The sequence below is a fragment of the Hibiscus syriacus genome, unplaced genomic scaffold (assembly GCF_006381635.1).
Source record: "Hibiscus syriacus cultivar Baekdansim isolate YM2019G1 unplaced genomic scaffold, ASM638163v2 tig00110392_pilon, whole genome shotgun sequence".
Lineage (NCBI taxonomy): Eukaryota > Viridiplantae > Streptophyta > Magnoliopsida > Malvales > Malvaceae > Hibiscus > Hibiscus syriacus.
Genome location: NW_024062720.1, coordinates 1,538,534 through 1,566,480, shown reverse-complemented (window position 1 = coordinate 1,566,480; position 27,947 = coordinate 1,538,534). Strand labels below are relative to the sequence as shown.

The 27,947-nt window shown below is 35.1% G+C and overlaps 1 protein-coding gene and 1 pseudogene across 1 annotated transcript; one reads left to right on the top strand and one right to left on the bottom strand.

Annotated features, from left to right (window-relative positions):
- Positions 1–2: 2 nt before the first annotated feature.
- LOC120123302 lies at positions 3–22,310 on the top strand (annotated as a pseudogene).
- LOC120123303 (metacaspase-5-like) lies at positions 22,285–24,333 on the bottom strand. The gene is made up of 2 exons (XM_039142219.1): positions 23,877–24,333; positions 22,285–23,368 (listed from the first exon to the last, which is right to left on the bottom strand). Exons 1-2 carry the CDS (start codon positions 24,220–24,222, stop codon positions 22,464–22,466), a joined length of 1,251 nt encoding a protein of 416 aa, XP_038998150.1. The 5' UTR covers positions 24,223–24,333; the 3' UTR covers positions 22,285–22,463.
- Positions 24,334–27,947: the final 3,614 nt, after the last annotated feature.

Below are 27,947 nucleotides of genomic sequence, written 5' to 3'. Positions count from 1 at the left end.
CTTTTAAGAGAAATTAAAGAAAATACAAAAAAATATTTACTTAAAACAAAAAATTCCTAGTCGGGTAAAGTGGCTGGGCTCTTCGGCTGTTGGCGCCCTAATATCAATTTTCTCTCTCAAACCCCAAACTCTCTCAATCACTCAGACTATCGATCGTTACATCAACCAATTCTCGAACACATCATCATGCCTCAACCTTCAATTCCTCCACAGCCTCTCGCTCGACAACCACCCCCAGCCTCTGTCGCCGGGCCAGCCGCGCCTGGTGTTCAGGTGCGCTGCGCCGGATGTCGACTGATCCTCACTGTGGGCCCTGGAGTCACCGAATTCGTTTGTCCCACTTGCCAGATGCCCCAAATGCTTCCGCCGGAGCTCATGATTAGGGCTCGCATTAACAATCCACCGCCTAACCAGTCATCGGTGCCGGCACTTGGAATCGATCCGACCAAGATCCAACTCCCGTGCGCTAATTGCAAGGCTATCCTCAACGTGCCGTACGGGCTGGCTAGGTTTTCTTGCCCTCAGTGTGGAGTCGATTTGGCTGTCGATTTGAACAAGATGAAACAACTCTTTCCGCCTCCGCAGCCCCGTCCACCTCTTCCTCTTGAGGAAGTCAACGAGGTTTTATTCTTTCGTTTTGAATTTTTAAAAAAATTGTTTTAGCATGACTGTTCACCGTTTCTTATTGATCTATGTAAGCTATAGTTTGATTGCTACCTTTTCTTCTTGATTTTGGCTTGTGGAGATAGAAATAAGAAAGTTCTATCAATGCTGAATGAATTACACTTTTGAATATTTAAAAAAGTTAACTGTGATTTTCTGTTTTGAACTATATGCTCATACTTTTGTTTAGAACACTTATTTTAGAATTAATATAGCAAGTTGGTTATATTTCGTTTTAAATTTGGTTATGATATTACTTTTTAGTATTTACTTGTGCTTTTTTATCAAGCTGTTTTTAGGAAGCGAAATCTAACAGAAAATAAAAAGAAAAGGCAAAACCTTAGTGTCCTATGACTGTATTAATCGTGTTTGTTAGTGTAATTTAGTTGTTTGAATCGATTTTCCCACTGCTATTGTTTTTTTCCGTCTCTATGTGGTTATGTGCTTGCAATTTGTATACGTGTACGTTAACAAATACTAACTTTTGCTGTGTTATAGACAAATGTTCTAGCTATTGTAAGTTCGCAAGGTCTGAATTATAATGACTATGTTGATACTTCTGCAACAAGCTGTTAATTTGACATGTCAAAACATGACCAAGTTATTGAAGTTCACATGAAACACACCCCTTGATTGTGAGAGATTTCATTGGCTGAATTTTCAGTTTAGAGTTAAATAAATGTTTTCCGTCAGTTCTATAAAAAAATGTTTTCCGTCAGGAATACAGTGTCTTATGAGTTAAATTCGTTTCCTGAAATATAAAAATAAAAATAATTCTTTTTATATATAGGTGATGAAGGTTCTAGTTGTTGCATTAATGTGAATTCATAAGCATGAGCAGTTTCATGTCATCCAAATGTCTGCTAGAAATAATAGTATCGACATTCTACTTGTACATGGATGAGTAGGGTTATCTTGGAGTCAATGAAGATAAGAGGGGAAGTTGATACTCTTTTGTATCCGTTGGCTTCCAAAAGATCAGGGTATATAAAATGGAATGTGTCAAGGGAATGGGAGGGATATTCAACTCCCTTTACTTTCCCTTGCTTAAATTAAAAAATAATTATCCAAATAAGGGAAAGGTACTTTCTTTCCTTTGCTTTCCCTTGTTTTATTCCAATCCAAACATAGGATAAACCATATTGAGGGCATTTACTTATAGTAAGGCATAATAATATTGTAGTGGATTACATGTCTTTTTCAGTGCCAAGATACCAACTTTTAGTTGGGATACATATGGATATGCTAACCTCTTTCATCATTCCATTTCTTCAAACAAAAAGGAAACCAGTAGCACTTTTCTCTTCTAGTGTTTCTTTCAGTATGTGTTGCATTCATGAGAATATTCACTGTTATTAATCCTGTACTTTCTATTTTCCATATGATTTAAAAAAAATTCAGGTAGCAATTGAAGTGGAGCGAGAAGAAGATGAAGGTGGGCCTGTAGGAGAAACTTTCACTGACTACGTAAGTTTAATTTTAGAGGGCTCCATTTCACAAGTTTTCTTTTATAATCTTTCCATCCAACATATTTTTTTCATGACTTTTCGTTTAAACCCTCTGGAATTTTTAACTCATATGAATTTGATGTGGCAGCGCCCTCCAAAACTATCTATTGGCCTTCCTCACCCAGATCCTGTTGTGGAGACATCGTCTTTATCTGCAGTGCAGCCACCTGAGCCCACATATGATCTAAGGATCAAGGATGATTTGGGAAGTTCAAAGGCTTTGTCATGCTTGCAAATTGAGACTTTGGTTTATGCTTGTCAGGTCTCTTTTATTACAGAAATATGGTTAACAATTGTAAACCCGTTGCATCTGTTGTAATCTATTTTTTTATATCCTTGATAGAGACATCTGCAGCACCTGCCAAGTGGTGCTAGGGCAGGATTCTTTGTTGGAGATGGAGCTGGTGTTGGTAAAGGTCGAACAATTGCAGGGTTAATATGGGAGAATTGGCACCACGCAAGGAGGAAAGCAATGTATGTTTTGTGTTGCAAAATGCGTAGGCATGAATTTTGCTTCCATTATAGTTTTTACTGCATGCTGGATATAATGTAATTTGTTTTACGCACACTAACATATTTCTTTCTTGTTTTCTCTATGATGATTACGAAGATGGATTTCTGTTGGTTCTGATCTGAAGTTCGATGCGAGAAGAGACTTGGATGATGTTGGAGCAGCATGCATTGAAGGTAAATACCTAAAATCTAGAAATATTAGAAGCTAATGCACATTACAGTTGCTCTCTTCTTGAATGAATCATTTAAAAAGTTTGGGTGCTCATTTTGTAATAATGCTTATGACATAAATACAAAATGAATGGACAGGTTTAACAGATGTAAATTCTTTCTTACTATTGTCGATATTTTTCTTCCTTTGGAATTTAGAAAAAAATTACTTAATTTCCCCCCTTTTAGATAATTGTTAGGCTCGTGTGCATATGCTTTCTGTATCAGTATTATTTTTTAAAAAAGTATTCTAATAACCTTTTATTTATTAATTTGATTTGCAAACTTAAAAAAATGGAGGTAACCATGATCCTAGCAAATCTATTGGAAAAGGGTATATAATTTACAAAATCACAACTTTCAGCGGTCAAGTTATTTTAATGTCGTGGGTGCATCTAGTGGGAAGATCTAGAACATGTGTATATCTACACTAAAGGTGATTATGTGGAACTTGTTTGAAACTAAAATTATCTACTTAACTCTGTCTCACTCACAACATATCAGCATAGTTATATCAAATTATTGTAGTCTCCAAGTGCTATTTTCCCCCTTTTTAAATTGAGTTATCCTTTTCCATAACTGTTTATGAGTATTTCCTCTTTTGGCGGTCTGCTTCCCAGTTGCAAGTTCTTTTGGTCAAAATGCATTACTTAGTTTGTTAGGGTCGCATGAATTGATTTCGTTTATGTGTTCATCATTTGGGGAGGCATGCCATTCTTATATCAAGAACGAGGTATTGTACTGTGCAAGGACAATCAGCATTGCCAAATTAATGTTGTGTTTCAAAATGTTGTTGTTGAGTTAAGAAAAAGAAAAAAAATAGCAATGTTGTTGTACAAGTTGGATTTATGTGAGATATGTAAATATCTCTTTCTTTATGCAGTTCATGCTTTGAACAAGTTGCCTTATTCAAAGCTTGATTCGAGGTCTGTTGGGATCAATCAGGGAGTTGTATTTTTGACATATAGTAGTCTCGTCGCATCTTCTGAGAAAGGACGTTCTCGTCTGCAGCAGCTTGTGCAGTGGTGTGGATCAGGATTTGATGGGCTTGTCATATTTGACGAGGTACGCTATTTCTTTTCTGAACTGCTATGAAATCTCCCTTGTTGCTTCATTAGTTTATTTTAAAAATTTTCTTTTTGTCAATTGCATCATGAGATAGTGTTATGTGGTTTCAATATATTTCTCTATTTTTTATTGCTAAGGGTCAATGGCTTCATTGTAGTGCCACAAAGCCAAAAACTTAGTGCCAGAAGCTGGAAGCCAGCCAACTCGCACAGGTGAAGCAGTTCTAGAAATTCAGGTTAGTGTTTTTTTCCTTCTTCTTTTGGGGTGGTTGGGAGAAATAACAATGCTCAATCCAAAAGCTAATTGAAACTAAACTATATAGAACTAAATCCAAATGGGCAATAAATTGCAAAGTACTAAATATTACCTAAAATCCCTAATATTTGTTCAAAAAGTAGAATAATAAGTACTGTAAGATGAGATCACTTGATCTAGAATAGCCTCAATATATTGAGTACAATTGAGCCGGTCAAATATAAAATAAAGATCCAGATAACTTAATTCCTCAGCTACATATTTCCATCTTCGTTCTCCCTTGATCGGAGAACACTTCACTTTCAGTATTGAAAAACCAGGGCAGTTTGGATGGAAAATCATAGTGTCATCTGATCTTAAAGTTAGAAAAAGGAGAAAGTGTTAACCTAGAAATTTAGAGGGAAAATTATAAATAGATAGAAGCTATTAAGGAGAACAGAGGAAATGAGGGGAGAAAACTATGAAGAATCAATATATGGAAAAAAACACAATACAATCTCAAAGTCTCAAATATTTATCATCCAAAACCAAAAGCTATCAAACTAAAGTAACATAATTGTTTTTTTAACTTGACCCAAAATCTTCTTAAAACACAAAATACAACATATAACCCCAAAATCTTAATGTTTGGAAAAGAAGTGAATTACCCATCTTTATAAAATAGCTTAAATATATGTAAATATGGTAATGTCAAACCCATAAAATATAAAAGAATACTAGATATCTTAATCCCTCAACTAACATGCTTCTCTCCACCAATGCTTTCTTTCCTTTGTTATCGTCTTATGTATGCAGAGCTTTGTGAAAAAGCTTGGAGGCTGCCATTGATATTGAAATTGCTATAAAACAACTTTTAAGAGATGCTTTATGCTCCATGCTATTAGAAGAAAATATTATAAAAGAAAAATACAGCAGATGCTTTTGGCAGATTGGTTTAATACTACTAATAGATGGGCTACTTGAAATATTTGAAGTTATGCCCAACTATATTATAAAATTTTGGGTTATTTTGATTGGGTAGGAGTCTAGGAGAAGCAAATGTTCAGATTGTAATTCCACTATTTTAAACATAGAAAAAGAAAATATGTAAAATAAATTTTGGGGAGGAATTGAAAAGTGATGGTTGTGGCTTAGTGGTGTATATTATCTCGATTAAGTTTAGAGTTAGTTGTGACCTTAAGCTTGCATTAGGTCTTTTGTTTGCGGTATTACTGATTCATTTTAGGTTAACAAGGTGTTAAAGTTTAGTTTATGTTATTAGTTTTTTTGTAGGCTTTGTAGTCCATAATCACTGGCCACATTAGTAGGTGTGTTTGTTTTAGTTGGTGTTTGGTTTGCACATAAAGGGGTGTGGTAAGTTATGTAATCTAATTAATATTTTTTGTAGCTTTATTTAAAGTTGAGGTTCTTTACATTTATCCAACTGGTTTATGTTGGATGATTAATTGTGTTATCTGATTGTGATGTGGAGTAGTTCCATATTAGCTAAAGCTTTTGAAATCTTGTTATGTAGGATAGCTCTAGCTCCTAAAATATTTAACATCTGGGTCTTTAGTTAGCCATCAGGGAATCTTAATGATATACTTCCTAACCAATATGATTTCTTATACATCACATCCTCATATAGTCTCTCCCCTTCTCTTTTTTCTTCCACCCACTTATGGAAAAAGTGTTTATGTACACTCATGCAGGACAATATGCATATGCATTAGCTTCTAACAATAGAAAATTGTCTTCCTGGGAATTCCTTAACTGTTTCTTTCCATTTGCTGAAACCACAGGCTCGACTTCCTGAAGCACGGGTTATTTATTGCTCTGCAACTGGTGCATCTGAACCACGCAATATGGGGTATATGATCAGGCTTGGTCTTTGGGGAGCTGGAACATGTTTCCCTGATTTCCAGAATTTTTTAGGTTTAATCTTTATACCCTCCAGCAACAGTTTTTTACCTCTTTCATTTTTTACCTTTTCATCTTGCAGTCATATATGTTGTACAACCAAGAAAATTAATATAATTAAGGTTGTGGTGTGTCATAAAGAAAAAAATTAAGGGTGATGGCGAGGAAGAAAGTAAAATGATTACTAGGGAAGATGATTGTTTTTAGATCACGCTAAATTTTGTATATCTGTTGGGAAATGATTTATCGTTTATTCTCTATCTTTTAATGATATTTCATCTGTAGTTTTTAAATTACATAATTAAAAAAAAGTAGTAGATATAGTGAATCTGTTGTTTTTAAGCCTTGAGGGCATGTCAATTTAAAATTTTTAGTTTTTATCCTTAATTTTTGAACTTTTTTTTGAATGATTGCATTGTGCATCATTTAAACAGATATTTTTGTATACACATCTCAACTTATGAAAAGAAAAAGAATTGCCTGCTGCAGTCTATAGTCATTTTTACTCCATATAACCTACATAGAAGGTTATACAATGAACATTCTCATATTTACATGTACAAACTGCAATTGAATCACTAGCATATGTCCAAACCTCAGTTGTTTTTTCACATCATATCTGCCTAGTGCCTGCTTGACATGTCTCCCACTGGTTAGAATTTTTGCTGAACTTTTTTGTGAAATGAATATTTTCTCAGTTGCTTTAGAGAAAGGAGGTGTTGGGGCATTGGAACTTGTTGCAATGGAAATGAAAGCAAGGTAAAAATAGTTGGAATATCTCTGTAAAATAGTCGCTAGATATATTCTTTGTTTCACACGCAATCTTGTTCCAAATTTCAGGGGAATGTATGTATGTCGCACCCTGAGTTATAAGGGAGCAGAGTTTGAAGTTATTGAAATACCATTAGAAGCTGAAATGGAGGTATGTAAGTGTTTTTTCCATTTGGTTCCTAATGAAATTATTTTTTATTATACCACCTCTTTCCAAATGAGTATGCCGTAGATGGTTAAATTGATATTCATTTATATATGACTAGTTTATAGTACATCGAAATTTTATGGAAACATGTGTGACAAGTTATATTGTATGTTTAATATCTATAGTTTGCTCTGATTGGGTTGTGCTTTTGACATGTGTAGCCAAGGACAAATGATAACAACTCAAAAATTAGGATTTGACGAAACAAGACATAAAATAACATATAGATATGAAACTAAAAGAAATAAAATAAGGACCAAAATAGTGAATATTGTACCGGTGGGCATACCGTTTTTCTCTAGTACTGGTGGTACATACCGGTACCGGTGTGTTTTGGGTACCTTCGGATTTATTTTTATTTTCTAAATATTTTTTCATATATTATATATATGCAAATATACCTCAATTCCATATAAATGTATTTATATTCAAATATAAATCTTAAAATTATTAAGGGATAAATATCAAAACTATACATGAACTTTGATTTTGTGCAATTATGCACATTAAATTTTCATTTTGGTTCAACTGTACATGTAAAACTTTGATTTTGATTCAGTTATACACATATTAAAAAATAAATACATCCATTTATTTTTCACATTGAATAAATATGATTATTTTTATATAAAAAATATAATCATAAACGATTCCGTGTGTACAATTGAACAAAATTAAAGCTCATGTATAACATTGCGCATTTGATGAAAGTTTGTGTGTAGTTTTGATATTTATCCCAATTATTAATTTAGTTAAATAACTTAACTGAATGTAACTATGCAAAAATTAGCAGTAGTTAAGAATAAAATAATTAAAACTTCTTTTAAAATATCAAAATCTGTGCACACCGATGTTGACCAAATTAGACTGAAACACACCGGAATGGTTACACATCCCGAATTTTTAACCGGAATGGTACTTGAATTATTTGGTATTAGTTTAAGACTGATATGGAATGGTACAGTATTGACTACTATGACAAGGACCCATCAAGGAGACAAGGTATATCCATGATTAAAGAATTCCAATTCTTTTAACACCCATTATTCAAATGGTCACCAGGGATATCTAGATTCACTCAAGAGAGTGCATAAAGAACAGCTTTTTGATATTTTCCTTCATGTTAAACTTATGTAGAATATTAAAAGAAGAAAAATTCTTACAAATATCTCCCCTCTTCTTGGTAGTATTACTCCAAACCCTTTGAAGATAAAACTTACCCCGGTTCACCCATGATTCCGCCCAAGAGGACTGAGTGATGTGTGCCTCTCAATTTTTTATTTTTTCAAAAAATGTTGAACTTGACTGAACTTGCTTACTGTAGTTTTGAACGTGCAATATCAATTTCTTTCTTTGAAAAGATTCACATAAGGGCCATATCATCAGTATTGATGGTAAAAGACTAACGGTGTTTATGAGCAACATCAAAATTACTGGCTCTAATTTTATATGTTCTAAATATTTTTGCTTTCTTGTTTCTTGCTGCTCTTTGAGCTAGCATTGTTGTGAATTAGTTTTAGTAAAGCTGCAACTGCTATCAACTATAATCTCATACCTATTTGCTACTAGATCTTTTATCTTTAATTTGCTTTTAGCATCTGACAAGGAGTGGGTGGGAATTGCCTGACAGCACAAATTCCTCCTCATCTTGCTCACCTGAGTAAAAATTTACAGATGGTGTTAGTTTTTAATAATATATTTTTTCATAGGCAATGTATAAAAAGGCAGCAGAGCTTTGGGCAGAGCTTCGAGTGGAATTGCTGTCAGCAAGTGCTTTTCATAGTAATGATAAACCTAATCCCAGTCAGCTGTGGAGAATGTATTGGTCAAGCCATCAGGTATAAGAATTTTCTGGGTTTTTGTGTTGATCATGCCAAGTGTTTTCTCCTTTTATCTATTCCTTCTCAGTTGTGATATGTCATATCTATTCATTCATTTGTCATTCATATGGTTGCAATTGTTCCCCATTTGGTGTTGTAGCGTTTTTTTAGACACATGTGTATGTCAGCTAAGGTGCCTGCTACGGTGAGGCTTGCTAAGCAAGCACTAATGGAAGATAAGTGTGTGGTTATAGGCCTTCAGAGTACGGGGGAGGCACGGACTGAGGAAGCTTTGACAAAATACGTATGTATTATGCTTGATTCTATTTAATGATCTATGTTTTTATTTGTTTTTTCTGTTTCTGTTGTTCTTTTTTAAATTATTCATCTTCCCCTGAAAATAGGGTCTTGAACTTGATGATTTTGTTTCGGGACCCCGAGAATTGTTGCTAAAATTTGTCGAAGAAAACTATCCGTTACCTGAAAAGCCTGAACCTCTCCAAGGTATGATGTGTCTATGTTTCTAGACTTGTTTGTTTTACTCTAATTGCTGATTGAATTATTGATTATTTGCTAATATTCTAATAGGAGATGAAAGTGTAAAAGAACTTCAACGAAAGAGGCACTCTGCAGCACCTGGTGTTTCCCTAAATGGAAGAGTTAGGAAAGTTGCAAAATGGAAACCTGCTAGCGATGGTGAAAGCGATGAAGGATCTGATAGTAAGTTTTTCTATACCGACATAAACTGAATGGTATTGTATCTGCAATTTAGGGACCTTATGTTATAAATAACAAACACCTCTACTAGACTGAAGGAGAAAAAAACAATTGAGGAAGATCTACCGGTTTATGTATAATTTTTTTTTATATATTTGCTTGCAATTTAGGTCTCTCGTTTCTTTTCGTTATACTTCCAATTTCACTTCCAGTTGCTCTCACAGAACTGATCATTTAATGTTCTTTAGAGCACAACTTGTATGCACTTTTTTTTTTGAAATTATAATGTGAATTGTAGTTGTGATTTCTTTACTTGTATTGCAACTACATCGGACAGTGTTTCTCTATTCGTTGTTTGGTCAAATGTTCTCCAAACTGTCTATATTTAAATATTTTTACCCCAATATTATGAAAATAACTGTTATTGGGTGTTTTGATAACTAAGTTTTTGCTTCATCATGCAGCTGATTCTGGGCCAGAAACTATTGAATCTGATGATGAGTTTCATATGTGTGAGATATGCAGTAGTGAAGAGGTAATTTCTTTTTTCTTGATTATGCTTTGAGAATCTGCAATTCTTCACGCATTGTGCTATCATTAATCCAGGAGAGGAAGAAATTGCTCCAGTGTGCCTGTTGTGGGAAACTTGTGCATCCTGCTTGTTTAGTTCCACCTATTACAGATTTAGTCCCTGAAAATTGGTCATGTTATTCATGCAAGGAGAAAACAGATGAATACATGCAAGCAAGGCATGCCTATATAGAAGAACTTTTAAGGAGGTTATTGTATTTTGGATGTTTCTTTCTTAAATAGTTTTCTTCTATTCTCCTTTTTATAATCTCAAAGTACTGTGGATGAGGGTATTGTGTTGTTTGCAATTTCTTTAGAGATGAATTAACAAATTTCCTGTAAACTTTAGCTCAGGTATGAACAAGCTTTGCAGCGCAAGTCAAAAATTTTGGATATAATTCGCTCTTTAGATCTTCCAAACAATCCCTTGGATGACATTATTGATCAGGTTGGTTGCATTTCTTGTTCTCTTCTCAAAAGTCTATGTAGAAATCAGAGTAATTCTCTGTAATTTCAATATGACAGATTACATATTTATATACAAAATCTCTCTCTAAAGTAGGAAACTCTAAAAAAGGAAAAATAATAATCCTAGGATATGATCCCTTAAAATAAGGGATTGTAGAAATCTATTTACAAAATCATATCTCTATAGGAATGGTAACAAATCATATCTCTATAGGAATGGTAACAAATCATCTCTATAATTCCTACACTCCCCTCAAGTTAGAGAATATACATTGTATAATCCCAGCTTGAATAGGAATTTATTGAAAACAGGCTTTGGCAAAGCCTTAGTAAGAATGTCTGCAACTTGTTCTTCTGAAGGAATGTATGAAAGTGTGGCTGTCTTTTTGTTAACTTGATCAACAATAAAATGCCTATCAATCTCAACATGCTTTGTCCGATCATGTTGAACTGGGTTCTTTGCAATTTGAATAGCAGATTGATTATCACACAAAACTTCAAAGTGATTCTCTTGATTAGTGACAAGTTCTTTCAGTAGTTTAAGTAGCCAAATTCCTTCGCATATTCTCAATGCTAGTGCTCTAAATTCAGCTTCAGCACTACTTCTTGAAACGACAGATTGTTTCTTACTTCTCCAAGTTGTAAGATTTCCCCAAACAAAGGTGCAGTAGCCACTAGTGGATCTCCTTTCAGTAAGGTCTCCGGCCCAACTAGAATCTGTAAAGATCTTAACAGTTTTGTCTTGTATCTTCTTAAACATTAAACCGTGTCCTGGAGTTTTCTTCAAGTACTTGAGAATTCTATTTGCTGCTGCCATATGCTCTTCAGTAGGATTAGTCATGTGTTGACTTATCACATTTACAGGAAATGTTATATCTGGCCTTGTCAAGGATAAATAAATTAGTTTCCCAACTAATCTTTGAAATTTCTCTTTGTCTAGCAAGGACCCATCTTCTTTGTTAAATTTCAAGCTTGCCTCCATTGGTGTATCAATCGGCTTACAACCAAGAAAACCAGTTTCTTTGAGTAAATCAAGTACATATTTTCTTTGGTTGATCACAAGTCCTTCTTTCGACCTTGCCACCTCCATTCCTAGGAAATACCTTAGTTTTCCCAAGTCCTTGGTTTCGAATTCCTTATTTAACAACTTCAAATTGCAAATCTCTTCTTCATCATCTCCGGTAAGAATTATGTCGTCCACGTACACAATAAGGATAACTTTCTTATTTGTAGAAGTTACCTTGATGAAAAGAGTGTGATCGGCGAGGGATTGCTTGTAGCCGTTTTTTAGGATGACTTTAGTGAACCTCTCGAACCAAGCTCTGGGTGATTGTTTTAACCCGTATAGAGACTTGTTGAGCTTGCACACCTTGTTACTTCCTTCAACAGACTTTAAGCCAGGTGGCAACTTCATATAGACTTCTTCTAGCTTGCCATTAAGAAAAGCGTTTTTTACATCAAGTTGGTGTAATTTCCAATCGCAATTTACAGCCAAACTTAGGAGTACTCGAACAGTATTCAGCTTCGCCACAGGTGCAAAAGTTTCTGTGAAATCTATCCCATATGTTTGTGTAAAGCCTCTGGCCACTAGTCTCGCTTTGTATCGTTGGATGCTACCATTTGAGTTATACTTTACAGTAAAGATCCATTTACAGCCAACAGCCTTTTTTCCTTGAGGAAGGTCCATAACAGTCCAAGTAGCATTTTTCTCCAGTGCACAAATTTCCTCTTCAACAGCCCTTCTCCATTTTGAATCCTTTAGAGCTTCAGCTATGCTTATGGGAACATGTTCTTTATCCAAGTTTGCTGTAAATGCTTGAAAAGACGGCATCAATGAATTATAATGAGCAAATTTTTCAATAGGATGCTTGGTGCACTGTTTAACCCCTTTTCTAATAGCAATAGGGAAGTCATCTAGAGTAGGGGAAGTGGACTTACTGATTTCTTCTTCTATTTCGGCAGCTGGACCCAAATCCAATTCTCGACAAGCATCAGATTGCAAAACAGCCTCAGGAATATGTTTTTTTTCCCTTGTATAGAAACGGAACTATTTGATTGGTGTTGTTTGTGGAATATTTTGAATGGGAGTAGGTGTATTTTCAGGAAGGGTATTTAAAGTGGGTATGGGTGAAGTAGTGATAGGTACTACCGGTGGATCAATGGGAGTAGTTACAAGTGACAAATCTGTAGGTAAGGACAAAATTGGTGGCAATTCTGAAGGTTGAGAATGAAGAGGAGGAGATACCTGATGTGGCTGAAAATCCTTCCATGTCTCCCCCTGAATTTTAGCCTGAGTGAAATAGGGATCCTGCTCATAAAATGTTATATCCATAGTGATAAAAAATCGTTTTGAATGAGGATGATAGCATTTATAACCCTTCTTAAGTGAAGAATACCCAACCAGTACACACTTTAATGATTTAGGATCTAACTTGGACTTATTAGGAGCAATGTTTTGGATAAAAACAGTACAACCAAATATTTTAAGTGGAAGAATGGAGGAGATAGGTTTAAAATGGGAAAAGTATTGCAAAAATATAGATTGAGGTGTTTGAAATTGTAAAACCTTACTAGGCATTCGATTGATTAAATATGTGGCAGTTAATAAGGCTTTCCCCCACAAATATTTTGGAACATTAGTGGTAAATAGAAGAGAACGAGTAACTTCAAAGAGGTGTCTATTTTTTCTTTCGGCAATACCGTTTTGTTGTGGGGTGTCAACACAAGAACTAATCTGAACTATGCCCTTTTCCCTGAAAAACGCACCTAAATACTTAGCAAAAAATTCACTGCCATTATCAGATTTAAAGAGCTGAATTTTAGACCCAAATTGAGTGAGAACCATGTTATAAAATTGGGTAAAAACACCTGCAGTTTCAGATTTATCTTTTAGCAAATAAGTCCAAGTTATCCTACTGTGATCATCAATGAAAGTGATAAACCACTTACAATTATCAGCATTCTTCACCCGAGAAGGACCCCAAATATCACTGTGGATCAAAGCAAAAGGGGGGAGAAGGCTTATATGTAGAAAGAGAATAAGTTGATTTAGTGTGTTTGGCAAGAGAGTAAACTTTGCAAGAAAAAGAATTTGGCCTTTTATGAATGAATAGACCAGGAAAAACTTTTGCAAGATAGTGAAAACTAGGATGACCTAAACGATAGTGCCATAACATAACATTATCAACTTTTTCTAAAGCGGTGAAAGATTTCGAGATTTCGGTTTTAGTAGAGGCAGGAAGAATGTAGAGACCATTCTGCAAGCTGGCCTTACCAATCATCTTCTTCGAGTTCAGTGCCTGCAAAGTACAATCAATATCATTAAAAAATTGCAGAGCAGTGCAAGTCGGTGGAAAGTTTACTAACGGAAACGAGATTGCAAGCCAGATTTGGTACGAAGAGGACATTTTTAAGTACAATCTGATCATTGAGAATAACACTGCCATGTCCTTCTATTTTGCACAAAGAACCATCAGCCGTTTTGACAGCTTTACCAAAGTTTGGAAAAAAATTGCAAAACAAATCCTTATTACCAGTCATATGATCCGTAGCACCAGAATCGAGGATCCAATTAGGGGACGACTGGGAGGAGAAAAAAACTGTAGCATGAGGTTTACCTTCTGGTTCTTTCATGACCAGATTACCTTCTGATTGAGCAGCAGAACCAGAAAAAATTTCTGGATTTGAAGTGATCTCCGGAGTAGGAGAAGAAGTTGTGGACATCATCTAGGTTGGAAAGAAACCGTAACCTAAGCTGATACCATGTAGAAATCAGATTAATTCTCTGTAATTTCAATATGACAGATTACATATTTATATACAAAATATCTCTCTAAAGTAGGAAACTCTAAGAAAGGAAAAATAATAATCCTAGGATATGATCCCTTAAAATAAGGGATTGTAGAAATCTATTTACAAAATCATATCTCTATAGGAATGGTAACAAATCATATCTCTATAGGAATTGTAACAAATCATCTCTATAATTCCTACAGTCTACAATGGTGTTTAAGATATGCTGATATGGTGAATGAAAGCTGTTTATTTGTATTTATCTCATGACAACCAGTTCTGAAGTTCTATTTGTTTTTGGTCCCTTCAATGCAATGTATTTAGGAGCCTTATTGCCAACCTTTTAATTTGTTAGAAATCCCCTTTTTTGCTTCTGTTTTCTTTTTTGTATTGGTTGTGGATGATTGTTCAGTTTTGGTTCCAATGCATGCTTAATTTATACTCAATTTGACTTATTTCATTAAGAGTTATTGGTCCACCTATCTTTCTTTTTTTGATAAGAATTTCAGGCCTCATTAAAAACCCCCTTCTTGATTAATGGAGCTTGTAGAGAAGCTCCTTAATCAGCAGAAGGAGGAAAAGAGTGCCTTAGGATTTTATTGAACCTATCTTTATTCTTGTTAAAAACAAACTATGAAATTAACCAAATCCATTTGTTCCATCCTTTTCTGATTAGCTGCTTTTGCATGTTATTATTATTTTTTTGATAGAATAGGGAGACCTCATTAAAACCCCCCTTCATACTCAACGAAGTATGAAAGTTTCATCGAGCATTGGAAGGAGGAAAGAGTGTCTCATAATTTTATTGCAACAACGAACATTACAACTTAGACATCATCAGAACATAACAACCAGTATATACCAAACAATACAAAACCCCCAACTCTAACACATAAGTCCTACACACAACCCCACTCATCCAATGCCCTCTTTTGCCAACTTATCCGCCTCCCAATTAGCCATTCTTGAAATATGTCTGATCACCACATCTTTATCCCTATAAATCTCTACAATTTGATTCAACAATAAACACAATTGTTTCGGGCAACCACCCAAATTCTTAATCCAATTAACCACAACAAGACAATCACACTCAACTATAAGTCTTCCTTTGTAACTCCATTGAGAACCAAAGAAAATATCCAAACCCCTTTTAATAGCCAACATTTCAGCAACTGTAGGAGACCCTTTCCCAATTGCCTCAGAGAATGAAGCCAACAAAGAACCCCCTGCATCTTTAATAATCCCTCCTATACCCCCTTTCATCCAATCCTCCGTGACAGCACCATCAACATTTAATTTAAAAAGCCTAGGAGGCGGAACCCACATAGCTTTTGAAACCACCTTACTGCCCTGTTTGCCCCAACTATCCGCCACAGACGGATCCCCCATAAGGCAGTCAAACAACCCCGAACACTCGTTGAATTTAGCAGTGAACCAAGCCATCAGTCTATAACTAGCAAGGAAAAACAGGTTTATCTGATCCAATTGCCCACCCTCAAATACAAGCCCGTTTCTATACTTCCAGATAGACTGCAAAACAGCAGCAGGAATAACTCTCCAGATTTCAGAATTCGTGATCAACCCCCACCAAGCTTGCCTAAAAACATCAGGAGCATAATGCAAAGAAGTATGAACATTCCAAAATCTTAAAAATCTACACCACAACAGCCAGGAAACATTACAGGTGAAAAATAAATGCGAAACCGATTCAGGAAACAACCCACATAACGGGCAAAATGTATCCACAATACCTGGAACCTTCATCTTCACCAACTCGCACTTCACAGCCATCCTTTTTGACATATCCTGCATGTTATTATTATTCCGGTTGCGTGCTTTTGTTTTGTGATATCTGTTCATTGCTGACAAGTTGTTATCAACTGAACTTACTGCATCTGCGCTTTTTCCCTGAAATTTGTCCTTTTTAACTATGTATTCAATGAGTTTGCAGCTTGGTGGTCCTGATAAAGTTGCGGAAATGACAGGAAGGCGAGGCATGCTTGTAAGGGCTTCTAGCGGGAAAGGTGTGACTTACCAGGCACGAAACACGTGAGTTTAGTATTTCTTTATTTCTCAGCTTTTGTTCACCTTATACTGAAGGTTATCTAAGGTGGCATTTCTCCCACGTTTTTTCAGAAAGGAAGTTACGATGGAAATGGTCAATATGCATGAAAAGCAGCTGTTTATGGATGGTAAGAAGTTTGTTGCCATCATATCTGAAGCTGGATCAGCTGGTGTATCGTTGCAGGCAGATAGAAGAGCAATAAATCAGGTATTTCTTCTAAAAAAAAATTCTCACTTTATTTTTCATACCATACTGCTCTTTATTTGTAGATTAGAGTGGTCTCTTTTTAGTATGTACAATTTGGTTTGGTCTCCTTGTCCTCTTGCCACTAAGTGACACATTTCTGCAGAAAAGAAGGGTTCATTTAACATTGGAACTTCCTTGGAGTGCTGACCGAGCAATTCAACAGTCTGGAAGAACTCATCGTTCCAATCAAGCTTCTGCACCTGAATACAGGTGGGCTAGGAATTTTGCCTTTATCTCTGTTGAATGTGAAAAGTAGTCTATAATAGTATCAACTTGTTTGTTTTGACTTTCACGTTGTATTCTAATTATTTCATCTCTTAATTTGTAAATCCAAATTTACTCTATCATCTTTTTCATAATGACTTGTCTGTGCAATCTAGAATCACCTCACTAAATTGAGGCATGTGAAATGATGTCAAGAAATTGGAATGAAAATATCTAAAAGATGAATGGCCATGGAATCCGGTTTAATTATGCCTCCACTCTGTACTCTTCAAACTTTTGAAATTTATTCCCTTTACTTTTAATTCCATGAATTGATCTGTTGGATTATTCTTTGATGGCGTTCTTTCTTTTCTCATACATCAAGTAATGCAGATATTAAATCCTGTCAGCTTGACAAGTAAAAAGGCATATCTTTTAGTTATTTGTTGTTTGACTAGTTTTGCTTGTTCTAATTTTCTCTGCAGGCTACTTTTTACCAATCTTGGTGGAGAACGGCGTTTTGCGTCAATTGTTGCCAAGAGGTTAGAATCTCTTGGAGCCTTGACACAGGGAGATCGTAGGTGAGTTCAATTTTTTATTATTTTGCAGATGTGTTCTTTGAGAAAATTTTCATCAAAATAAATTAAGCCAAGGGCATAGATGGTCAGTGGTTTGGCTTCCCCCAAAGTTCCTGGTACATTTTAAGGTTCATTATTGGTCGTAAACATTTTATAATCGAAATATTTTCATTCAAGTTTTAAAATAAGCTACTTAAACACAATAAAAATATTTAACCATCGGAAGTTTTCATTTAGTGCTTTATCAACATGCACTTTTTTATTAAAAAATGTTCTTTCTGCTCTATGGTATGAGGTTCCTTATATCATTCTATAACCTAAATATCTCTGCTGGCTTCAGCCTTTGGTCTTTAGGATATGAAAGGCAGGTTAAATTTTATAATATTATGGTCTCCTTGATTTTTTTTCTTATGATATGACTGATGATTTGCAGGGCTGGGCCATCTTTGAGCGCTTACAACTATGATAGTTCTTATGGTAAAAAGGCATTGGTGGTTATGTATAGAGGGATTATGGAGCAGGTTCTTGTAAAAAAAATTCAGTAGTATTATTACCTTTACAGAGAAAAGTAGTCAGTAGGGAATAACTATAGTTGTGGTTTCCAGGATAATCTGCCTGTTATACCTCCTGGATGTTCATCAGAAAAACCAGAAACAATTCAAGATTTTATCACGAAGGCAAAGGCTGCTCTTATTTCTGTCGGAATTGTTAGGGATACAGTTCTTGGTAATAACCTTTTTGCATCTGAAATGAGTAAAACATTTGTTAAGCATTTATCTAACTTTCTATTGACCTCTGGAAAATATACCATCAATCATTGACTTCGAATGTGTTATTTATTCATTTTTTACCATTTCTTTGCTATAGGTAATGGGAAGGATAATGGAAAATTCAATAGCCGAATAGTTGATTCAGACATGCATGATGTTGGTCGTTTCCTAAACCGTCTGTTAGGACTGCCACCTGATATTCAGAATAGGTATCTTGTTGGCTAATACACATCCTTGTTGTTAGGTTGCATTTAGTATGCTGAATACAAGCAATTGAAATGCAGGCTATTCGAGTTGTTCATAAGTATCTTGGATGTCCTGATTCAGAATGCAAGAATTGAGGAAATCTTGATTCTGGAATTGTTGACATGAAAGCTAACATCATTGATTTACAAGGAAAACCAGAGGTTAATTTTTTCCCCATATTTAGTGATTTACTTGATGTAATTAGACTAAGCTAACTATTTGTCTTCCAACAGACTGTCCATGTTGATCCGATGTCTGGGGCATCAACAGTGCTGTTCACTTTCACTTTGGATCGTGGAATCACATGGGAGGTACTTTTTTCTTGCTCTTGATTCATGACTGGCTTGTTTCATTTTGACAAGTATAATGCTCATAGCACTGTGATTGAATTGTGTGGTAGACTGCAAGTACCATGCTCGATGAGAAGAAGAAGGATGGACTTGGTTCTGCCAGTGATGGATTCTATGAATCTAGAAGGGAATGGTTAGGAAGACGTCATTTTGTTCTAGCATTTGAGAGGTATTTGTTTTCCTTCTTGCAAGACTCACTCGTTAGCATATAAGGTTATGATTATTAATAACAAAAGTCATAGGGGTACTTTGTAGATCTTTAAAAGTAGTATATTCATTATTCACTAAATTGTTCTTTTAATTGTAGTATGTAAACATTGATTGAACTTCCCCACTTCATTTACTGTTATATTTTCCTCCCCAAATTCTGTTTCAGTTCTGCTTCTGGAATGTTTAAGATAGTCCGTCCTGCTGTTGGAGAGTCAGTAAGGTATTACTTTCAACCTAAATCAAAACTGTCTCAAATCAAACTTTGTACCAGAATCCGTGTGCTTAACCATTTTGCCTTCAACTTTCCAGGGAAATGTCTTTGGCAGAACTGAAAAACAAATACAGAAGAATTTCATTGCTAGAGAAAGCTCGTCGTGGATGGGAAGATGAATATGAAGTTTCATCTAAACAGGTACACTTGATCATTATCGTAATTAAAATGAGAAAAAGAAACAAATGCAGTTAAAAATCTGCTATGAAGCATTGATATGCATGGATGCTGTAAAAATAGAAAACTAAATTGGATATGCATGGATGCTGCAAAAATAGAAAACTAAAATGGATAAGGTGAACAGATCTCCAGCATGTAAGGGATACGGCTGGAGGTTTTTTCATTTGGTCTGCTAAAGGTGGAATATACAGTTTCGGCTAAAATAGAGGAATCGACAATGAGGACAAGAACCCTGTCATTAAAATCAATATTTTAAAACCCAAACGCAATAAATCAGTTTCAACTCTCTGTTGAGAACTACTTAGAAGTTCCTCTTTGAAATTTTTTTCTTTCATGTTTTAACTTTTAAAATTTGGGCTCTAATTTGGATAGGGCATTTGACCTCTTATTATTTACACTATAGGGCTGATTAATTGAACCTCCTTTTGGTGGTAAAAGAAATTTAATGATAAGGAAATGTGAAAATTTAATTATATGTTAATGAAAATCATCAATGTTTACATATATTAAATATTTAGTAAAATAAATACTAAAAGAGGAACGGATGCGGGATTTTATGCTAGGGGGCGAACTTATAAAATTGTAGGGGAGAAAACAGATTATCAATAGAAAATACAAAGAAAATATCTAAATTATATAAGAATTTAGAACTTTCATGGGGTGAACGCCCCTGCCACCCCCGGGGGTCCATTTAATTTATTTTATTATCTGATTTGCTTTTCTAAAGTCCAAAATAGAATTATGTCATCATATCCTTGCCTGTTATGCGAATGCCTCCAAGATTCTCTTATGAAGCATAGAGCGTTTTTCTTAGAATACCTAATATCAATTTCCTTCTTTCCTTCATGGTCAAAATCTATCATATCTCCATCTTTATCGACAGACCTGTTCTTTTAGTTATATCAATAAATTTTTGTACACAGGTTGTGTAAAAAAACAACCCCACCTATTTAAACCCTAAAACCCAAAACCCTAAATAAGACACGTGGCATTAAAATAGACAGGATTAGTTTTCACAGCCTGTGTATCAGATAATTTTCCTGGTTATATTGTTAAACCCAGTTTTGCTGACATCCTAATTTCCCCTTGGGTTAATATTTCTTTATGTGCAGTGCATGCATGGTCCCAATTGTAAGCTTGGTAAATTCTGTACAGTTGGCAGAAGAATCCAGGAAGTAAATGTTTTGGGTGGTCTCATTCTTCCAGTTTGGGGCACGATTGAGAAGGCCCTATCTAAGCAGGTAACTTTATGTGTTGTTTGCTCCTTTGTAATAATTCCTTGTCAGTTGTATAATCTGTAGAACCAAAGTGTTTATGGGGAACCTTCTTCTCCAAACCAAGTCCACTTGTAGCATCTGAATTTTGTCCTTTTTATGACATGATATCTTAATTCTGTTTGAACGTGTATATATGTACTTCACAATTTATGTTTCTTGGCATTGCATTGCTGGGATAACATTCTATCATTGCTTGCAAAGATAATTTAGTTGAGTACCTTAATGCTAGTTTGGGGCTGCTACAATGCACAAATCTATTCTTCTAGTCATTGGCAATCAATGATATTATGTCAATTCAGCCTTCTCAAAGTTTATATTTTCTCACCTTTTTGCGACCCTTCTTTTTCCCTGTTTTGAGTTGAAAGCTTGTATGTTGTTCAATTTTTATCATTATATTAATTACTTTTAATGAGCTAAAACTTATAATTATCTTTTCAGGCCCGTCTCAGCCATAGGCGACTTCGTGTTGTACGGCTAGAAACCACTGCTGATAGCCAGCGAATTGTTGGTCTTCTTGTTCCAAATGCAGCAGTCGAAACTGTACTACAAGGTTCTTTCTCAATCTTTCACCTTTGTCACATGCTTGCGAGCATGTGCATGCAGAAAAAAATACTCTTCTTCGAAGCACACACATTCTCTTGTGCAGAAAGGGCTAATGTCAACCTTTAAAGTTAAAGGGATTGATCGCCCCTGAAAAACTTTTTTTTGTGTTAAAATAATTATTTGGTTCAAAGTTTATTTGCATAGAAAGCATTGTATTATTCAATGTTCAGATAATACCATGCAAAGTAAACAAATGATTGTGCAGACAGCTAGAAAGTAAATGTTAAACAGTGATCATTGCATGTTTGAGTGAAGAGATTGAAGGGCTTAAATGCTAATTAAATTTCTTAATAAATATATAATCTTGTGATTTTGTTGATTTGTCAATCAATTAAGAACAAAGCTTATTCTTGTAGTAAGTTGGACTTTTTACCTGATTTGTGCATACTATTCTTTCACTGTTTAAAAATTAATGATATGCATATATAATACTGAGATTAGTGAACTCTTTGGTTGCAGATTTGACATGGGTTCAAGATATTGAAGATTAAGAGCTAGTAGCGGCTTTTCTCGTGAGTTTTGATGTGCTTTGTGAGTTTTTTAACGGGTTTTCGAAGCACAAAACGAACATAGTCAAAGAGACAAATCAATGCTATTATGCTGCTTTATAGTGGAAGAAGAAAAAATTGCCATGCACCATTATTTGGAATCGTGCAGCCTTATTCATACTGATTATTTTTTGCTATAATTTTGTATATTTACATTTTCACGAAGGGCAAACAGACTAAATATGTCCCTAGGTTGTGTATTCATTGTACCAAAACCTGAAATAACTTGAGGACTAACATGTAACTAAATGCTTATTCAAGTTATAGCTGCAATAGATAATTCATTTTTAGTTCAAATCTTATTATTTGTCCAAAAAAACACACGCAGTAAACTCATTGATACAACAAACAGAACAAGACACAGAACAATCTTCTCGGCCACAATTATCTGAGCAAACCATGGATATTATTCGTCTCTGTGGCAATAGCAGGCAGAATAAAACCATTAAACTATTCGCAGACAAATGGAGCTTCGACGTGATGGTCGCAGCAGTAAAGGCCAGGGCGCTGAGTGAAACCTTGTCTTTTAAGCAGCTGCCTTGCCTTAAGAACAAGCTCTTGATTAGTAACGCTGCCATCCGAATCAGCAATTATGGTTTGAATAGCATTGCTGAGTGCTCCATAAGCTTGGCTTGCATTTCCCGATGGACTGGCATCTGCTGAAGTTTGGTCGGTCTGGCAGCCGCTGATAAGAATTCCGCTGTCGGGAAGTGAGTGCTTGGATGCTCCTGCATATGCCTCTTGCTTTCTACTCACTTCAGTCTCGAGTGCCGGTTTTCCGTACTCTTCGTCGTCATCCAGCTTTTGCTTAAGAAACTGTAGTGCCAGACCCCCAACCTTCCCCATGAACCCACCATCCTCACCATCATCGTTACCCTGTAGTTTGGTCATAATGATATTCATAAACTTCTTCACTTTGGGGGTTGCGTCTTCCCCGAATACATCAAAAAGGGTCGGTCTCAGCTTCCCAACATCAATGTCATCTTTGCCAGTTTTCTGCTTCAGCATTTCAATTAGAGTTGAGAGCGGCAGAGATCTGCTATTCACATATCCACTCTCATCATAGTCTTCCACCACTCCTCTGTCATCCACCTCTTCCTCATCGTGGTGGTGGTGGTGGCGGCGAAATTTCGAGGGGACATGAATTCCACGAGACTCAAAGGCACCTTGCAAGGTCTGGTGCAAGAAGTTCTTGAAGCCAGATCCCGATCCTGAATCTGAATCAGCATCCTTGGTGCTCTCACCAATTTGCTCTTTGGCCTCATCAATCAACCCCCCACTATGGCATGAATCCGATACGATTGTTATGCGGCAACCTTCTGGGACTTTATCCACCAAGTCTCTGAAATCATCATCTGTGCACAACCAAACACCACTTTCATAACCATTTTTTTTGATAAAATAATTAAATATTATTTTAAAAAATAATTAGGACTTTATTTTGAAAAATTGGTAATTTTAAATTGATTTGGATTAAATTGAAAAAGGAGCCGCATGACTTTCAACCACCATTGACTTTCAACAACCGCGCAAAAAAATTTCTATCTAAAACCAATCAAATCAGTATGCAAGCCATCCATTCTTATAACAAAATTCCAGAATTCAGATCCCCTAATCCAAGCATTTATCTCTCTTTAGCAGTGCAATAGAAAATCACAGTGTATAGTCGATAAGACTAAAAACCACGAACAGTTGCAATTCAAAATGCGATAATACAGTAGAATTGAATGCCTCAGTCTAGCAAGGAGGTCCTAGACTAGAACAAAACCAAATCTGATCATGAAAAACACAGATCTACAATCTAGAACTTATATAGCAAAGAAACAAAAAGTTTAAGAAAGAAAGAAAGAAAGAAAGAAGAACCAGTGATAAGATTCATATCGCAGGGGACGATGCACTCATCATAGCCGGTATCATCGTCGTCCCCAGTCTCAGCAGGAAGCCTGGTGCCATGCCCACTATAGTGCACAAACAGAAAATCCCCAGGCTCAGCCGAACTCACGAGTTCAGTCAAAGCACGTCTGATGTTCTTCCCCGTGGGCTGATCGTAAGAATCATCTGTATCTATCAACACCTTTATGTCCTCATCGGAGAATCCGTAGCGCTGTATGAGGCAATTGTACATTCTCTTCACATCGTTTATGCAGCCTTTCAACTCCGCCTTTGTGCCTGGATAGTTGATTCCGATCAACACTGCTTTCTTCGCCATCGAATCAAAACTAATTTCTTTGCAGAATTCTGATAGATTTGGTTTTTGATTAAAAAAATGTGGAGTCCAGAATGATGGAAAAGCTGGTGTCTTTTGTAGGAGGAAGATGATTGACTATTGGCTGGCCACATTCAATTATCTCACTGTTTCTATCATGGGTAAAGTACAACACAAGTCACTAAACTATATTCAAATGATTATTATGATAATTAAAATTTAAAAAATAACTATTAACCGTATTAAACCACTACACATTGATCATTGAATGTTATAATAAAGATAAAATTTTAACAAATTTTATAATAATTATAAAATTTAGTGATTATTTTGTAATAGTTTGATAAAAATTAATAATCAATGGTAAAAATGAATGTTGTTCTTCCTTGAAACTACGTGTTCGAGCAGTTTGCGTGCATTATCAATAGTTAAGAAAAATTCTGAAATGATATTATCTTGTAATCATCCAAACTATTCAAAATGAATATTATTATTTCTGTAATTGTTTAATAAATGTAATGACTATTTTATAAGTTTTGAAAGATCGTTAACTAAAACGATTATTTAATCATAGCTTAGTGATCTCTGATATATTGATCCTTTTATCATTTATAAATTTATTCATTAAAGCCCTTCTTTTATTTTATGGCCATTTTCTTTCCGACTCGCGTATGCACAACTGCTCATGATTTTATGTAACTTAATTTTTAATTTATTAAAGATAATATATTTTTCATTAATTAAATGAAGGTGGCTCTAAACCTATATTATTGGACTACAGGTAAAGTAATAAATTATTTTATTTAAGGAACTCGATGGTTTTTAAATAATTACTATAATTTAAAAAAACGTTTCAAAAATAATAGAAAAAGGAAAAGCAAAGCGACCAATGTTGAAATATTAGTCAATTGGATGAATTAAGTTGTTTGATACTTTGAAAAGTTAAGTATTCATTGAATTTAAGTTATAAAATTCATTTGATGCAATAAAAACACGTTTCAATGGTAATTTGTTATAATTTTCTCTTGAAATTGGATTAAGAACGAATCTAAAGAGACAAACAGATACTTGTTAGAAGAATTATGGATTTAAATACTGCTATGGTTGTTGTCTTTATGGCTGTACAACAAATGTTATTATGATAATTACGATTATATAATAATTTTAAACTCACTATATAATAATTATTATTATTTTGATAACGAATATTATTTAAATAAATCTATAGTGGGATATGATGGAGTCGAAGAGGAAAGAATATTATATTATATTATATAAGTAGTCTACAGGCAAAACAATCATCAACCACAATGAATCGCAGATAAATTGAGATCAACAAGATAGTCGCTGCAGTAAAGGCCAGTGCTCTGATTGTAACCCTGTTTTTTAATCATTTTCTTCGAGAAATGATCACGTACAGTCTTAATATATATAGTTAAAAAAGATGTTATTATTTTTATTATTATTTAAATAATAAAATTGGTAAAAAAATTATCATAAATATTATTGTTTCTATCGGTTTTGTTATATTAGGCGTTTTATCGGTTTTGATAATAAAACCAGTAAAACGCTACCGATTTTGTTATTGTTAGATATTTTACCGGATATATTAAAAAAATATTGATGTTTTAGGCAGAAATAATAATATTTTAATTATTTTTTACCAACTTTATTATTTAAATAATAACAAAATCAAAATATTTTTTAACTGTATATTAAAAGTATCGCACGATAATAACTTCCCATTTTCCTCGCTTTCAAAAACAAGTTCTTTATTAGTAAGAGTCCCACCCGACTCTGCAAGTATTGTTAATGAAAAAAATTAACTTTAATGAAAAAGATAATGAGTTTAAGTAAAAATATATTTTTTTAACATCCACGTCGCATTAAATTATCATGTTATCTTATTATTAATAGAGAAAATCGTCTCAGTGACCAAAAAAAAGTTATAATATACGATTTTAACCAACTTTTTTTGGATTTGCCAAAATGACCAACAAAATCGCAACGCGAAATAAAAATCGCAAACGCGATCCCCAGAATCGCAAATCAGTTTCCAAAATCGCAACGCGATTCTTGAAAATCGCAATGCGATAGTACAAATTCGCATTGCGATTTTCCAAAATCGCAACGCGAATATGAAAATCGCAACGCGAACACATAAATCGCAACGCGTATCCGTAAATCGCAACGTGTATCCGTAAATCGCAACGCGTATGGGTAAATCGCAATGTGTATCCGTATATCGCAACGCGTATCCGTAAATCGCAACGATAATACATAAAATCGCAACGCGTATCCGTAAATCGCAACGCGATATTTAAAGCGCCATTATAATCGCTACGCGTATTTTATTTTCAAATTACAAAAAGAATATTAAGACAAAATCCCGTAATCGCAACTCATAACCTAAAACCTAAAATCACAACTCAGTCCCATCTCCATCTCTCACTCTTTACGGCGAAGAAATCCGTCCCCATCTCCGAAGATTTCCGTCCCCATCTCCGGCGAAATCCCTCACAACCATTCACGGTCAGAAATCCCTCACAATATTCAGAAATGGAAAATCAACCTCCGAGGGTTAGTTTTTTTAATTATTTTTATTTTGAAATGTTTGCATTATTGTAGGTTTTTCATATTGAAACTGATGATAAGTTTACTGGTCATTTCAATAATAGATTAACCATTTCACTTAGATTTCATTTCGCGTTACGATTCTGTCGTTGCGATTTCATTTCGCGTTGCTATTCTCTCGTTCCGATTTTCAAGTTAGTATTTGTCTTTGTCTTTGTTCTGTCTTTTGGTTGAAGTAATGCAATCCATTCAAGTTTCAATTTGCAGAAGAGTCGCAACGAGATAAATGAAAATCGCAACGAGAGAATGACTGTCGCAACGAGAGAAATGAAAAGCGCAACGAGAGAATCGCAACGCGAAATGAAAATCGCAACGAGAGAATCGCAACGCGAAACCAAAATCGCATTGCGATTTTCATTTCGCGTTGCGATTCTCTCGTTGCGATTTTCATTTCGCGTTGCGATTCTCTCGTTGCGATTGTCATCTCGCGTTGCGATTCTCTCGTTGCGATTTTCATTTCAACCAAAAGACAAAACAGTGTTGCAAATTTTAGTTTCAAGAATAAACTACTACTTTTATGTTTATTGTTTTTGGTATATCTTCACAGTGTAGTTTTTGGTATATCTAACTTGGTATGTTTATTGTTTTTGTAGAAATTTTTTCGGCTCAATTGACCTTGAGAATAAAGTCAGCCTGGCCACTACAATTGCAAAGAAGCTTTCACCTGCTCAAAGACAATTGTTTGAGGAAACCTGCTTCGGGCCATGGCTGAGAGTACAGCATCCGGTGGAGATGCTAATTTGACCCATTTGTGGCTTCAGACCATGACATCAAATCTACCCGACAGTATACAACGTGGTGAGGAAGAGATATGGTTTCATTTTCCACCAGCGTATACTTGTTTTGGGCGGAAGGAGTTCTGCTTAATCACTGGTCTACGATTCGGACACGATGATGTAGGCGGTACACTCGTCATATCGCCCGCCCATCATGGTTATCCCGGGTTTTTCCGGATGAGTCAATGGAGAATCCGAACCTACATGTCGACGACCTGAAGAAATTGTTTAATAAGAAAGCTGGTTTCACTCGGATGGATGACGTCGATGTTGTCCGAGTATGCCTTCTACTACTTGTGTATGCCGGCTTTTAGGCAG